Source organism: Sturnira hondurensis, unplaced genomic scaffold (assembly GCF_014824575.4).
Source record: "Sturnira hondurensis isolate 20B ecotype Veracruz unplaced genomic scaffold, ASM1482457v3 Scaffold0006496, whole genome shotgun sequence".
In the NCBI taxonomy this organism is placed as follows: domain Eukaryota; kingdom Metazoa; phylum Chordata; class Mammalia; order Chiroptera; family Phyllostomidae; genus Sturnira; species Sturnira hondurensis.
In genome coordinates this window covers 9017025-9034352 of record NW_028079127.1, presented here as the reverse complement: position 1 = coordinate 9034352, position 17328 = coordinate 9017025, and the positions used below count along the sequence as shown (strand labels likewise).

General features: G+C 35.5%; 1 protein-coding gene across 1 annotated transcript in view; it reads left to right on the top strand.

The window, feature by feature from the left end:
* TRHDE (thyrotropin releasing hormone degrading enzyme) overlaps positions 1 to 17328 on the top strand; it is a 389993-nt gene that overhangs the window by 346457 nt on the left and 26208 nt on the right. Inside the window, exons 13-15 of the mRNA XM_037049432.1 lie at positions 5032 to 5179; positions 7001 to 7098; positions 7561 to 7668. Of these exons, the coding sequence (XP_036905327.1) occupies positions 5032 to 5179; positions 7001 to 7098; positions 7561 to 7668 (354 nt within the window). The remainder of the gene's footprint in view (positions 1 to 5031; positions 5180 to 7000; positions 7099 to 7560; positions 7669 to 17328) is intronic.

The following is a 17328-nucleotide window of genomic DNA, read 5'->3' as shown; positions in this document are numbered from 1 at the left end:
CTTCCCCCATTATTTCTCTTTTTATTCTCTGATACCCTGAGACTAGTGGTGTTTCCAGTCTTCACCATAGTATCTTTCCATAAGGAGCACACACAAGTCTTTTAGTAATGAGTAACAGAATAATAATACAATAGCAAACTTTTTAGTCAAGCATTTCAGCATTACTTTAAAGATCTGTGCTCTAGGGGACAGTTAGTATGTCTTCTGCATATATGGTGAACTATGTATCAGGCTGCTTATTGGTTTTAAATGAATATTTGATTAATGAAGACTGGAGTGTGATGCTCTGAAGAGTCTGAGGATTGTGCTTTTTATTTTTTCATAAGTTTCAAGCACTCAGAAACCAATGATTTTAAAGAAAATCCATAGTAAAATAGATTATTTGTGTACAGGCCACTGATCTTGGCAGATTCAGGAGTTAATTCAGGAGTTAACAGCAATTCAGAGGGTTTTTTAAAAAGAGTTTGTGATCTTAGGTGAAAACAAAACAGTTAAGATCAGATTAGCAACATCAGCTAATAGTGTCTTATTTTAACTTCTTTCTTATAAAAATAATCTCTTAGGGAGAGATATATTTTATTGCAGGCTTCAATAAATTGGAGACAGAGGGGGTTGAGGGAATGGGAGGAGTAACTGTATAGCTGTAGACGGGAATCTTTCATCTATTTCTTTAACTTTTCTCATCTTACCCTCTTCCCCGTTGTCTTTTCTTTGACTCCTACATCATTTTGTATGCCAACTCCACCTCAACAAGGGAGAAGATGGACACTATCTACAACTTCTTCCTAAAATATTACTAAAACACATTTTGTTATGCATGATATATTCTTTAAATTTTCTATTTCCTCCCTCTTTTGTTAGTGGCATTTCCCTGTGTTGATGCAAATTTAGGGAAACTGCATTTCAGTGTCAGGACCCTAAGTGTATTTCCTACTAGGCTGATGACTTTGTGCTAATGTAATGTTCCACTCACTGGATTCCACACAGTTCCCCGTAATTGATTGCATTATCAGCAGGAGTAATCACAGATATCATTACTAGCCAATTACACAAACACACATCTAAACTAGTAACTTGTTCAGCAAGATTATCTTCTACAAATCTTAATTTTGTAATGAAGCTGATCATCCTCTTGTCCAATTGAGTGTAGCTACATATTTTGATCTTGTAAGCCAAATGCAAATACAGGGTCCAGCAGAAGTAAGGCCTGCTTGAGTGCAGCTGGAGGAGTATAATATGGGTGTAATAATTTCTAGTTTTAATTTGAACATTTCACCTAAAATGCTATGTAGTATGCTTGCATGTGATACTGTTATGTTATAGAATTACATGCTTATGATTTTGTAATAAAAAGGCGCATTATTTGAGCCAGACCCTGTATATTGAATTATGTAGTAGGTAATTACCTATATATGTTTGTAACAGTACAAAAGGAGGGCAATTTGAGTGTTATCTGTTTCTTATCTGAAGACTACATTGGAGCAGGTTAACTGCTTAAAAAAATAGTCCCCAATTTGTAGTAGGATCAAACGCAGTAGAAATGTACATACTGGTTACACGATGGATTAGGTGTGAAAACTGGTACTTGGCCATGCAGTCATCCAGAGACCCTGGTAGGTTATTCACATGTTAAATGTGAGAGTTCCACACCTATCTGGAAGATTAATTTCATAGAAAAAGAACATGGAGGAGTTAATGAGAAATGTCTATGAGCTAACCCTGGCAGGGAAGAGCATTATATTCTGTTGGCTAGATCTTAGTCACATAACCGCACCTAACAGCCAAGGAAATGGGAATTATGGTCTGTCCTAAGAAGTAAGGGAAAGCATGGATTTTGGTGAGCAGTGAGCAATTTTTGCTGAGAGGACTCAAAAGAGAACTTGCTCCCTGTCTCTATCTAATGAATACTTTACGTGCCTTGCTATTATTTGAAATTTCTATCAGGCTTACTTTACTTTCATTTTCTTTGCACTATACAGGGTCTTATAAAATCTAGATATAAGCCCTGACTCTTAGACTTGTACATATTAAATAATTAAAGAGTGGGAAGTATAAAAATTGTAATCTTTTTTTCAAAATTTTAAATAAATTATGCCATGTTACTGTAATTATTTCTCAGCAGTTTAATTATAAGTAGGTTATAATAAAACATTTTTGGAAGCTAAAACCAAATGTCTCTTAGTTCAACCTTCCAGTTCATAGATAAGGAATGTAAGGCTTGAAGAGATGAATTTATTTGTCTAATTGTATATGGAACATTAGTGGTTTAAGCCTCTTTCTCCATTTCAGTCCCTTTCTCAAGGGAAGTCTCTTTCTGTAACATTAGTTGTCATCTTTTTATTTGTAGACATGTTGCCCACAAAGCATACATCACTGAATAATGTTCATCCATTTATAGAGATGAAAAACACAATAAATTGTAACTGACATAAGGCTAGTATGCTTAAATCTCTGAGAAAATACAATATTTTTCCAATTTCTTAAAAAAATAATGGCTTCTAGATAAATCATTTTCAACTCTAAAAGTGTATCATCCATAGCTATGTTTCCGATGTTCCTAGATGTCATTTAAAAAAAAAATGAGCAGGTTTGGAAAATACTTAAATTGTACGGTAACATACTTACAGTCAAGACTTTAAGATGCCACTTTAATTTCATCATCATTTTGAAAGTGATCAGTATTGAATATTATTACACAGATCTACATGAAAAGTAGAGAGAATTCCAAAAGAACCAAAATTTTATTTCAGTAATCAATTATTTTCAATAACTTGTGACCTCTGAAGAGTTTTTGTGAAGGAACATACCTAGAGTAGATTTTATTCAAGTTTCACCACATCTTCCTTTCTAAAGGAAAGGAATCAGACCATACATTTAGAAGAAATTGAACTTCTGGCCAACATGGAGGTGTAGATAGATGTGCTTTACTTCCTTACACAATCAAAAGAAGGATAACAACCAATTTAGAAACAAAACACAACCAGAACTCCCTGAAAATCAAACTGTGGAGGTCCAACAACCAAACAGTCAAAGAAAAAACACTCATCCAGACTGTTAGAAGGAACGAAGATGGGCAGCCAGGGCACAGAAGATGCAGGGCAAGGCAGTGGCTGGGGGACCAGGGGCTCCCACATTCACATGTGGATAAACCAGGAGGAACAACTGGGGAGTGAGACAGATTGCGCAACTCAGAGCTCCAGTGCAGGGAAATAAAGCCTCAAAACCTCTGATGATAAAAACTTGTGGGGATTGCAGCAGCAGGAAAAACTGCCAGTCTCACAGAAGAGTCTGTTGTGGGAGCCCATGGGGTCCTAGAACATACATAAGCCATATACCCAGGAATCAGCACCAGAGGAACACCTGAAAGGGAGTAATTTGCTTGCAGGAAGCAAACTGAAAGTGGAAGTGGGAGCTGAGCAAGTGGCATTGTTCCCTCTCTGACCCCTTCCCCACATACAGTGCCACAATGCAGTGAAGAGAGTTGCCTGCTCACTGAATACCTAAGGCTCTGCCCCGTACAATGTAACAAGTGTGCCAAGACAAAGAAATGTGGTCCAAATGAAAGAACAGATCAGAATTCCAGAAAAAGATCTAAGCAGTGAGGAGACAGCCAACCTATTAGATGCAGAGTTCTAAACACTGGTAATCAGGATGCTCACAGAAATGATTGAGTACAGCCACAAAATAACAGAAGAAAGGAAGACTATACAAAATGAAATAAAAATATACAATGAACTAAGAGTGAAAGAAATAAACTGGGACTCAAATCAATGACTTGGAGCAGAAGGAAGAAATAAACATTCAAACAGAACAGAATGAAGAAACAAGAATTAAAAAAAAAAAAACTGAAGAGAGGCTTAGGAATCTCCAGGACAACTTTAAATGTTCCAACATTTTAATCATAGGTGTATCAGAAGGAGAAAGGGCAGACCAAGAAATTGAAAACTTATTTAAAGAAGAACTTCCCCAATCTGATGAAGGAAATATACTTTCAGAAAGCCCAGAGTCTCAAAGAAGTTGAATCCAAGGAAGCACACACCAAGGCACATCATACTTATGTTACCCAAAATCAAAGATAAAGAGAGAATCTTAAAAGTAGACAAAGAGAAAAGGAGACAGTTACCTACAAAGAAGTTCCCATAAGACAATGAGCTGAAAATTTCTCAAAAGACATCTTACAGGCAAGAAGGAGCTGGAAAGAACTATTCCAAGTCATGAATGGCAAGAACCTATATCCAAGATTGCTCTATCCAGCAAGGCTATTATCATTTAGAATGGAAGGGCAGATAAAGTACTTCCCAGATAAGGTAAAGGAATCCATCATCAGCAAGCCCTCGTTATATAGAACGTTAAAGGGACTTATCTAAGAAAAAGAAGAAGATTAATACTATGAACAGTAAAATGACAACAAACTCACAACTATCAACAACTGAACTTAAAAACCCAAAACAAAAACAAGCTAAGAAAACAACTAGAACAGGAACAGAATCACAGAAATGGAGATCATGTGGAGGATTATCAGTGGGGAAAGGCAAGGGAGAGAATGGGGGGAAAGGTACAGGGAATAAGAAGCATAATTGGTAGGTACAAAATAGACAGGGGAAGGTTGAGAATACTTAAATAGGAGATGGAGAATCCAAAGAACTTACATGTACCACCCATGGACATGAACTAAGTGTGGGGGAATGCTGGAGGGAATGGGAGTACTGGGCATAGATGGATAAAGGGGAGAAAAAAAGGGACAGCTGTAATAGCATAATCAATAAAATATACTTTAAAACATGCATTTCCATATTTTTGTGTTCATGTAAATCTTTAACTCTCCAACTCTGTATGTTAAGGGGCATTGACATTCTAAGTAGGACTATATTTAAAAAGTGAGTAATTTTGATTTTATAACACTGAATATTGCTTCTTTATACTGTGGTGAATCTTGCTTTCTGCCTTTTATTTGCCTAAGTAAAATCTTCATTTTTGCATCATTATGTACCTTTTTGCATATAATTAACATTGACTTTTTTGACTGTGCAGAGCTGGCTATTTGCCTCAGAATATTCCCCTGGAGATTATCAGATACCTGTCTGAGGAGAAGGATTTCCTTCCTTGGCACGCTGCCAGCCGAGCTCTTTATCCTCTAGATAAATTACTGGACCGCATGGAGAAATACAATGTCTTCAATGTAAAAAGATATATTTTCTTCTTTCTATTTTCACATCATAAAGTATTTTCTCACTATCTGCTGTATTCAACTGATCCTGAGTTACTTCAGTTCCTTCTAATTCATGTTATCATTTTTGTCCTGATTTTCTGTGCATCAGTGATGACAATTACTTGAAGGAGAGAATGAATACAAGCTACTTTTTGTTCTCGCCTAAAAGTGTCCACTAAGCTCACATGCCTCAGAATTTAAAAACAAATATACATGGCACAATCTTAAAGTTCAAATTTACTTCCCAAGAGTTAAATGGCTGTATGTTCATGGAGGACATAACCTGGGTAGAGGGATTGGAAAGATCTTAACAGAATATAGACAGTTTCAGCAAAGGCTCTTAGTCATTATTTTTATCCGAAAGGACATAGTGAATTCAATTCACTTCCTTAATTAACAAGGATAAGATCAACATTGAGGCAAAAGCCCATTCATAATTGGGTCCAATGGGACACAAGAAAGCAAACAACAGAAAATCCAAATAGATGTGATGACACGACAAACATTCTGAAATGTTACCTGACTGGATTTCCTAAACTGGCAGCCTGGTAAACCAAAATTGCTCTGCTGATGCCACCTAATCTAATGTAATGATCATTTTGAATAAGATTAGGACTAAGTACTGCTAATGAGCTTTTGATCCTTGAATGTCTTATCACCAGTGAGGCTTTGCCTGTGAGACTATATCTCTGTGCTTTCTATCAACTTTGAGCACTATTTATTTACACTTAGTTTCAAGAGTCTTTCTTATGTTTTATAAAATTACTCTGTTTTTTTTTTATGACATTCTGGCTCTGCTAATTAACCTACACATCTGGAATTACCATGACCAGATCTCATAAAAACCTGTTTATTGGAAGCATCTAGTTATCTGATGGCCATTAGAATTGCTTCTTTTTATTTTATTCTAAACCTACATGAAAACACCTCTATTTTAACTTTTTAAATAGAAATAATCCTGGCTTGACTGTTAGTTTTGTTACTTTTGTCTAAGCCCTTAAAACAGACATGCAAAGAAATGTGTCATTACAGTAATGGCATAATTTTTCTATGCTGGACTTAATTATGTTTTTCTTTTCTCAGTACAAAGACACTGCAATATGAAACTTTTGTAAAAGTAAAATACATTTTTTATATATACTTGTACTTCAATGTATCAGGTCTGACATCTCAATTTCAGGAAAAGTTAGGAACTGCTTTTACTGTGATTTCAGTGCTGTCATTCTTTTGACAAAATCCAGGACCACATTAAATTGAAGAGAGTATGCCTTACATTGCTACCGATATTTAATGTTATTAACAAAATGGGTTATCAACTTTGAAGTACTGTCAGTTTACTTAAGTGTATTCTGTGCATGTCAGATTGAACAATGCTAGGCTTTTATAATAAGCTTGCATTAAACATGCTCTATTGATGTAAAATGCACAAATATTAGGTACATATGTTTGTAAACTTGACATGCATTTGTACATATGTCTGCATGAGTGTCATCATCACCATTCCGCAGTTTCCTTGTTTTGCTGCAAAAATTGTCATTGAAAATTGAAAATTTGTCATTGCAAATTTTTTCATTGTTCAAGAAGTAAAGAGTAGACCCCCACCCTTGCAATCATAGTTTATCCTTATTTATTATATTTGAAAAACTAGGTTGAATAAAATCATCATGCCCAAAATTTTACTAATATTGTAGGTACATTTAGAAAATGTTTTCATTTCATTATATAATTTTAGTTGTCATAATGGAGAGATTTGAAACTGACATTATCTTTGTTTCCCTTCCTCCCATTTAGGAATATATATTAAAGCAAGTTGCAGCAACGTACATCAAGCTTGGATGGCCAAAAAATAATTTTAATGGATCTCTTGTTCAAGCGTCTTACCAACATGAGTACTGTTTTATTTTAGTATTTGCTCCTTTTCCCCAGAACTGTTTTGTACACTAACATACTACTAGTACCACTGTGAGCTTAGCAGCATGAGATGATCTTTCATTCACTTTGCACCTTTCATTTCCCTTACCTGGGAGGACTGCTGATGGGGAATATAGTTGCCACCCCTGGTACTGAGAACAAAGGCATTTCCTTGCCATGAGATCTGCCTTGATGGGCGAAGTTGAGATCTGAACTCATGCCCCACACTGTAGTACTGTTTCCCGAGTAGACTTTTAGTATGATTAACTTCTACTTTGCCTCTTACTTAGCAGAATAGGATTTCCATATCTGAGATCTATTTTCCTGCCAATTACTTACTTATCTACTATAGTGTAGTGCACTGTAGTGTACTGAGTGATGCTTTCTCCCTCGATATTAACACTGTTTTATTCCCCCCTCCCCCGTTTATGTCACGTAAGAGAACTACGTCGAGAAGTGATAATGCTGGCATGTAGTTTTGGCAACAAGCACTGTCACCAACAGGCCTCAACACTTATTTCTGATTGGATTTCCAGCAACAGGAACAGGTAAGTTGAACCAAATCCTGATTTCTTGATATGATATAATACTGCTTTCAGATTCTCAGTGGATGCATTCTATTTATCACCTTCAGAAAATCAAGAAAAGAAAAAAAATGCAAAAATTTGGATCGGGTGCACAGCCCACAGAGCAACAGCAGGAAAGCCCAACACACTTATCTTTGCAAAGTTTTACTGAGTTTTGAAATAGCTCTCTAAAGTTAGGCCCTTATTCATCGTATCTAAGTATCAATTTATTTTTATTTTTATAGCTTAACTATCCCCTGAGTACAGAATAATTAAATGTAGGCCAAACTCTAAGGTTGTTTGTCAAGGTTGTGGTATTTATTCATTAAACAACTGCAAGCATATGATATAAACAAAGTAGTCTAATGTTAATATTAAAAACTAAAAACAAAAAGGTTATAAAGGAAGATCTTTAGTCTTTCAGTGACCCTTGACAAAGACCTTAAACTTCTGTCTTATCTTGGAATTTCATAATACAGTATTTTAATACATTACGGGTATCACAATTATTTAAGATAATTATTTTTATAGAAATATACTAAATGTCACTTGTTAATGTTAATGAAGAGAATATTCAACATATAAAGATCAGAGATTCGTGATCTTCTTACTGCAGTTTTTTTAAACCTTCTTAGGTGGCTTTATATTTCCAAGGACCATTATTTTCCATTGCTCTTTGCATTTTGGGTAATTTATAGTCAGTTCTCTCCAGTCTTTGGCCACTGTGTGAAGTGAGTCTGATGAGAAAGGTGTGCAGCTAGGGGGCAATTAGTTCATATGATTCTTTTCGCCTGCCACAACGGGCTTGTACCTCATCTGAGTGCCTGGGATGACCCATGGGCACCAGAGAAGGGAGTTTGCTCCAGATGGAACACAGAGAACCACAGAGAGTATTACATACTTACAGAATACGCTGATATGGTCTTGCTGAGCATTATTGAGAATTATGCATCGTATCTCTCTCCAGATCAAAAGGTAGCTATCCTGCTTTAAAACTTTGTAAGGGAAACCTTTTACTGCATTACTTAGTAATTTGTCATAATATCTCATCTTCTCTAGCATTTTCCTGTTTGCCCTTTAAGTTAATCATTTCTGGTCTTTTACTGAGCTAAGAAAAATATTTCATCATTATCATCTCTCAATTGATCCAATATATGCTTGAGGACAGTTATTAAATCTGTGATCAGTCTAGAACTAAAGCCTCTTCATTTTAAAACTTTAGCTAATAATTATTTTTATGCTATGTCTTCTGAAAACTGTTATATCAGAATAAAAAATGTTATAAAAACATTTTCTTATTTTTCTTCCTCTAATTCTACTATGTATATTTAAGCTATGAAAACATAAGTACTTATCCAAAATCACTACATCTTAAATTTTATTAAGATATATAATCATATATAAATATGGGGGAAAAGGTGAAATGCATTATTGAAAGACTGTGGTCTCTACTTTGCTCCCTTTGTTTTTTGTTTGATTCTCTCTTTCTTTCTACCGACACAAGCCTTGTCCGAGAGGTGATAACTTTTTTAACGCACAAGGGTGAAAACACAAGGAAGGGAGGGATTCCTGCCTTGGAGGAATCACATTCTGCCACAGAAAAGATGAGTAGGACTGTCAGATGGACAAGGCCCAGCTGAAAGCAAGGGTAGTGCGTGTGATGAATGTGTAAAGTGGGTAGATGAGGCTTCCCAGCCGAAGGAAAGTACGTGGATTGATGTTTCATTTAAATGTAGCAATTTTTGATTGTCTAATTTGAAGAATCCATCACTTCCATAACTCCTTATAAACGAAGTTCATTTATAAGGTGTCAGCTCATATTGGTTTTAATAACTCTACCATTTATTTGTGGTAAAATAATGAAATCGAAGCCTAATAATTTAAGGTTCTTTTGTTATTTCCTTGGTCACTTTTATACTGTCCTGCTTTGCTTTCTTTTGTTACTAGACCAGTAAATGTACTCAGTGAAACTCACACTGTGTTTACTGGGATCTGCTCAGGCAACTGTCTGACCTGCCACAGCGTGTACAAGTGACCTCCTGCAGGGAGGGTAAAGGACCCTCACTGAGTGAGTCACGGAAATAGCAGGGATTGCAAATCTTTGGGGTACTGTAGCCTAACCTCGATCTATAGGGGAGATAGGTTAAATCAGTGACATTGGGTTCAGAAAAATAGGGTGGATGTGAATGTTGCTGCAGAGCATGCTAATGGAATTAAAAAAGTGTGGTGAAAAGCTGGCAATGGTAGCAGCAAAGAGAAAAATTCAAGAAATACAGTGGATAATAAATTGAAAGAGTAGACATTCTGATCCCTGTTAAAATATTCAAATGCTGCAGTGCTTCTGATTGTAATGGTGAACTCACACATAAAAACAGACTGAACTCCATTCAGGTCTTGTTAGGCTGTGAATTGGGGACTAAGTTCATCAGACACCACATTTCAGAAAGGAGACAAATTGCTAAGCATTCGGTAGAGAACAATACAAAAGATAAAAAGATCTTGACAACATGAGATACAAAAGGAGGTTGGAGACCTGAAAATTTCACTCTAAAAAAAAGATAGGATGCTAGGCTTTTTGTCTGTATAAAAATCATAATAAAAGCGACAGCTATTAGTTGCTTTCACTGCTTGGTGCAAATAAACAATAAATAATTGGTTGAAGCTTCACTGAGTAATATATAAGGAATATATCATTACTTGCAGATGAATTCTTACTTGAAAATGTCTGTATCAAAACACTGTTGATCATACAGTTATCTCTACAGAAATCACAATATGGCAATGTGAGGTTTTCTTTGAATAAAAAATTTTAACCTGAAATTAAACGCATCCACACTAACACAGCCTCTTAATTGTGTGCTCATGTGTCATTTTCCAAATAATGTTTAAAGGTACAATATAAGGTCTTAAGCCAATACAGATGAAGATTTAAAGTATTTAACTTAAAATTATTTAATATATATAGGGATATACATTCCTAAACAAATAAATTGAAAACTAGTATCATCATTTTACTTTAAAAATATCATCAAACGACAGAGTACTTGGAAAATTGTGGGACATTGCGGGTTGGTAAATATGAATTAGACATTTGTGTTGAAACTGGAAAAATTAATCGGTAGAACAGCATCTTTGGAGCTTTGTTGCATACATAATACATAAACCTCACTACTCATGCACTTAATTATAATTTTACTAACATTGTCTTTAATAATGATAATCATAATGAAAACTATATGTGTTGAGTGTTTATTACATTTCAGACATTGGGATACAGTGCTTTTAGCGCATGATCTCATTTTTTATTTTCATTTTTACAGAGGACAAATTCAAAAGTCACAAAGTTATATAACTTACCAAGAATATATAACATTAGGTGGTGAGTCCTGGTTTCCATCCTCAGCCTGCCTGCCTTCTAACCCTTACTGCTCAAGTGATTCTGTGCTCATATGTTAAATGCCATACATCATTAATATATGTTGGTTCAAAAAAACCCACAATTAAAAAATTTTTTTATTTATTTTTACAGATAGGAAGAGAGGGAGAAAGAGAGGGAGAGAAACATCAGTGTGTGGTTGCTTCTAGCACACCCCCAAATGGGGACCTGGTCTGCAACCCAGGCATGTGCCCTGACTGGGAATTGAACTGGCAACCTTTTGTTTCCCAGGCCAGCACTCAATCCACTGAGCCACACCAGCCAGGGTTAACCCACAGTTTTTTAAAAGACACCCAGCAGAACTCAAGTGCTCCCTGCAGTGAGTACATGGAACAACCTTATGCAGGTTATACTACATGGCATTGGCCTATAGGTCTCAAATTGGATTGTGCATGAGAATCATTGGGAGGACTTAGGAGACAGTTTGCTAGACTCAGCCCTAGACTTCTGATTCAGGTGGTGGAATGGAGCCCAGAGGTTTATACTGGTAACGAGTTCTGGGGTGATTGCTGATGCTGCTGGTCTGAAGACAACAGTTTGGGAACCACTGGTGTGGGGTGCGGTTACTGTCTTCAGAGTCAGACTCTCCAGGGAGCAACATCACAGCTGTTGATCTAAATGACCTTAAGAAAAAATCACTTGGTTTCATCATGTGAAAAATGCTAACAATATTATCAGCCTCCCAAGTCATGAGTTAAATAAAAGTATGTATATAATATCTGGCCCTTATAAAAATCATAAAACATTAGTTATCTTTGGACGTATCTTCTAATTTTTTTGACTGCCTCAGTTATTGGGTGGTATAAATTTCAAATGGGGATACGAGGAACAGTGTAGAATAGAACAGTATAGAATATTTATAAAATGTCTTCAAGATTAGAACAATATAAGTTGAGAATGTAAGGGTATAGCCTGTAACATAAAATATAAAGCAAAATACTATCATAGTGATTCTCAGTTGGAAGTAGGGGGACATTCCTCTCCACCTGTCCAGCTTTAACAAATACGGCCCGTTAAGGCTTCCAAGTGGATGTTACTTATTCCTCTCTTTCCCTAACTAGCTGATATTTATGGCACAGGTCTTTCCATCAGCGGTAGGTCATTTTATCTCACAGTGTACAGAGCTCCAGTTGAGCTCCTCTCCTTTGTGTCTGCTCTCTGACCATTCATGTTTGCTTTGCGTGCTGAGAACATAAAGGTGGAGGAGACACAAAAGGCTCTTTCCATCATGGTCCAGAAATGTCACGTGTTCTCCTAAAACATAGATCCTAACTTATTGTCCATATTTCCAAATTATTGGGGTCCTATTCCCTCTGTTCTTTACACTGCTTTTTGTCGTCTTCTTATTGTATATTGGCCTACTACAGATCAATAGTATAAGTAATGGCTTAAAGTTATACCAGCCAGATCTGGCACTGTAGAGCTCAGTTACCAGCACAGGCATTTTCCAGACAAGTGAACACGGCAGGGAGTCTGCATGGCATAATGGAAAGGACGGGGCTGTCCAAACCTCCAGGGAGCGGGGTGAGGAATTAGGTTTGCTCCAAGTTTGTCATTCGACAGTTGTGGTTTTAGACAACTCAATTAACTTCTCTGAATCTCAACCTTGCTTCTAGAGCAAGGGCATTGCTGCAAATATTCTGTGCTTACATTAGCTCTAATGGTCCCAAAATTTCACACTCTCTGTGCATGAACATAAGTCATAAAATTTCCTCACATTTTGGCCACTTTGGATTCTCTCTGGATTATACAGTTAAAGGGGTTATGCTCATTTATTTGGGTATTCAGTGAGTATGTATCGGGTAGCTGTGATATGTCTGGCCCTGTGATAGACACTGGGAAGGCAGCATCCCTTCTTCATTCAGTGCCGGCCCCTCTAACTTGGTTGGCATTGAGAATATGTGGTTCATGTCCTTACACACCCTAAAGATGAATGGTGAGGGTAGGGAGGAAGGTTGGAGGGAAACGGGTGTTCAAAATAATCACGCAAGACTGTCCTATGGAAACTGGGCCAGATCAGGGAGATCCAGGAATTAGCCTTGATAGCTAGTGGGGAAAATGAAGGGAAGCAGACATATTTTGGGCATGGTTGAGGAAGGAAGAGTGACAAGAGTTAATGATTGTTTAGATATAAAGGGGAAGAAAAAGGATGACATCAACGAAAATTTACTAGCATAGTCTTGTTGGGCCCAAACTTTTATGCATATGAATTGCTGAAATAACATTTTCAAGTCTAATTCTAAAACTCTCCATAAATAATTGCAAGGATTTAACTTTTAGCATATTGAAAATAGACATTTTTTTCAATAAAATTCTTTCAAAATCTCTAAGTGTATTCAATGGAATCAAAACAACATAGCTATTTTATACCCACTATTAGTCATGTAAAATAGTCAGAAATCTTGCAGTTTCCTTTTCTCTTTTCTTAAATTGTATTCTGATACAATATATTTTGCTTGAAAATATTTTTTGGCTCACTGTAATAAAAATACATGCAACATGTTACAAACACACAAACATTTTTCATGTCATAATAAAATCTTGTTAAATTCTTTTCTAAATTGGGTTTTTACTACAATTGTTATTTGTATATAATTGATAAATATAAATACATTGCAGAACTTAAAGATCTAATTTTTTGTTGTTTTTCTTTCTTCCCACTAAGATTCTTGTGTTTTGTTGAAAAAACTACATTGCAAACTTTGATGAATAATGTCCAAGTATCAAAATTATTAAATACAAAAATAAAAATTAAGATTGGCCTTTTTCCAATTAGCTCATATATTCACAGATAAATGTTACTCACTGCTGAAATGAGAAAAGTTTCACCCTCAATTCTATTTATATTTTTATGTTAAAGTACTGAGAAACTTTATATGCAAAAATATTCAATAGGGATGGAAAACATTTTGTTATGGCAATGTAACACAATTCTTCAAAATCTTTTCAAGTTTTGTGTCCAAAATCACATAGTGATCTATCACCAAATTTTTTAAATCATTACCTGACAACTTAATTAGTTTCTTCTTCAAATTTTATGACTTCAATGAGGTTTTAAAACTAGAAAGCTCATTTTCTAGATATCAACACCAGTATTTAGAATTTTCTCTTTACTTGGTACTGTAGTGCAAGATACAAGATAAGTGAACGAGAAAAATGCCTTCTCCTGGCAAGTGAGAGAAGGGTTTTTATGAAAAGAGAATTATCTATACAAGAGTTTAGAACCTGGGGCTTAATTGCCACGTTACTACCCATATCTTTATAGGTGCTTCTTGAAAAGTCTTCCCTTACACATCAAGGAGCAAACCTTGTTGGAAGACCACTGCACTAGGAATGGAAAGAATGACAGGCAGAGGAGATTGTCTAGGGAGAGAATATAACGTAAGGATTCAAGGCCAGTGACTGAGGAATCACAACATTGAGTAGCTGGGTAGTCTCGACATGTGCTATGCCCTTGAATTGAACATTTACAGTGTACTCCCAAAGTGGTTTATTTCTTCTACCAATTATCACATATTTTCTCACTTATTATTAATCCTTTCCACTATAAATCCAAATAATTTTGTCTATGTATTTAAAGATATAGATACACCTATAGACATGAATGTGTAAAAATGGTATATAATCTAAGAATTTATATCTGGAACTTATTTTTGTAGATGTCTCCAGGAAACTTATACAATTCCTAATTTTACTTTAACTTATTCTCCATTTAAGAATACAACCACTTGCATTCTATTTTGCATTATAAAACAGGCAGTTTATACCTCAGTTTCTAAATAGTTTTCCTGTTCAAATATTTTACTCAAAGCATTATTTTACTAGGTTTGTCAATATTGTCTTTACAAGTCATGTATCTCTTTACCTCCTACCAACACCTAGCATAGAAACTGCGTTTTTTTTCTTTCAGGATATCAGAAATTATTTAATTATTAACTTTCTAAGAGTTCAGGAAGGATGTTTAAAGACTATTTATATTCTCAGTGGATTATGTTAAATAGTTTAAAACTGATTAACCTATACTTTTAGTAGTTCACATTTTCACTTGCATATGAGGTAATATAGCATCCCATGCTGTAATTTTATTTGTCTAGTTCTTCATTTCACACTGTGCACAGTTGGGACATTGTTAATAGAGAACTTCATACACCCTGTGTGTGAATTCCATTGTAAATGCTCTCATCTCAGACCCATTGAGTTGAGAGGAAAAAGTACAGCTAATTACCTATTTGAGGGCACCTATTTTTATTTACTTATATAATATGCTTATGTCACATCATAAGGATAATTACCTTCCACCCATCACCTTTCTGTCCTGTGAATTTCATAGTTCAAGCAGTTACGGCTGGCCGCCTTGTTATGAGTTGCTGCCTGTGTAGCCCCAGCCTAGAGACTTCAAAAATGACTATCTTTAAAACAAAGTGGCATGGGGACTTCTGGGATGAGACACAATTACCATCAAAGATGTCATCGTTATTGACATTTTGTTATCAATTTATCCCTCTAGTTCTTTAAAGCTAAAAAAGAAAAATTTTTACAGTGCTACATTTCTCATTGTGATGCACAAGGTGTCACAAAGCCAGGTGCCCCGTCTACCTTTGGGTAATAGGATATCTGATTCATAGTCAATTTGGTTTTTAACTTATAGCTCAGTTTCTAAAATAAAGTATTGTTGCTCATTTTCCCCCCATAGTAATAAGCCTACTTGATTTAGTTAAGTAGTATTCATTAAGATTCTTAGAGTACTTGATTCAGGCACCAAATATGCCTTGAGTCTCTGCCACATTCCTGATGTACTAAAATGCACCAGGTGGTGACACAATTGTGAGCAAAGGGAAATAGTTTCTGTCTTCCTCAAGTTCACAGTCCAATGGTAGATGGAGGCTAATCAGACATTGCGCTGTAAGATGTTAACTTTATTGAGATCCAGAAGGGAGACTTACATGAAAAGGACAATTTGAGATTGGCATTCTTGCAGAGTGACAACTGGTCTGCTGTCTATAGGAAAGTTGTGTGTTCGTGAGGCAAAGAGGGAAAGGAGATATTAAATGGAAACAGCAGGGTAAAAGTGACCCTCCTCCTCCACATCATTTCTCAGTATTAAAATCTTGCTCCTGTCAAAAAGTTCAGCCAATTGGGAAGAATCTGTACTGACCCAAGAACTGGAAGTTCCATAATATTTTTTAGTTAATCATTTTGTTTTCCTTTCCTGAGAAGAGAAAAAAGAAAATCCCAGTTTACTGGTTGTGATCCCTTGTTAAAGGCTTAGGGGGTATCTCTTCTGAGACTGGAGTATGGTGCCAAGCAGAAATGTTTTGGAAAACTATGTAAAAGAAAGATAATATATGGAATGTAGTAAATGTGTTTGCTATTTGAATTAATTCTATTGTGAATTCTTTGACAAACTGGAAATCTTTTTCATAACCAGTAATGACTACCTGACAATATTTTTGTTAGTAGAGTTCATATATTAAGATTGCTTGTGGGGATGTAAAGTAGAGCCTAGGGGATATAGTGAATAATGTTGTATTAACTATGTGTGGTGCAATGTGAGTCCTAGAATTATCAGGGGGAATCTTTCCGTGATTTATATGGTTGTCTAACCACTATGCTGTACACCTGAAACAAATATAAAATACAAAAATAAATAAAAGATTTTTTAAGTAATGTCTACCCCTGCATACAGAAGAGAACTTTATTATCTCTCTTCTCTCCAAGATTCTCTGGAATCACATTGAAAGTACCAGTTTTCCTCGTCATTTGTAGAATTCAATTAATGCTACTCAGTTCAGTCCATTATGAGATAAATATTTGACTGAATGTCCTACTTGAGAGACTAGCTAATCTGACATATTTTTAATTTACTTCTGGTGTAGCAGGGACAGTAATTGCTTCAAAAGCTAATATAACTCCAGTAAGTGCATATTTCTATTTATTTTTTATAGTCACATTTAGTTTGTAATGTAAATGCATTAATGCTTTTATATTCTAATTTAAAATGCAGAAATAATTATTGTACACTTGTTTTTCTTTTCCCAACACATTTTGCTTTTTCCCTGACATTTTATTTTTTAAAAAATTATTTTGCTAGCCATACAAAAGGGAAAATAGTCAAGAGTATTTTCTCAAGGTATTGTAATGTTTATAGAAGTTTGCTTTTGAAGGTGACTTGATTCTATTTAAATTTTTTTTCCTTTTCAGCATAA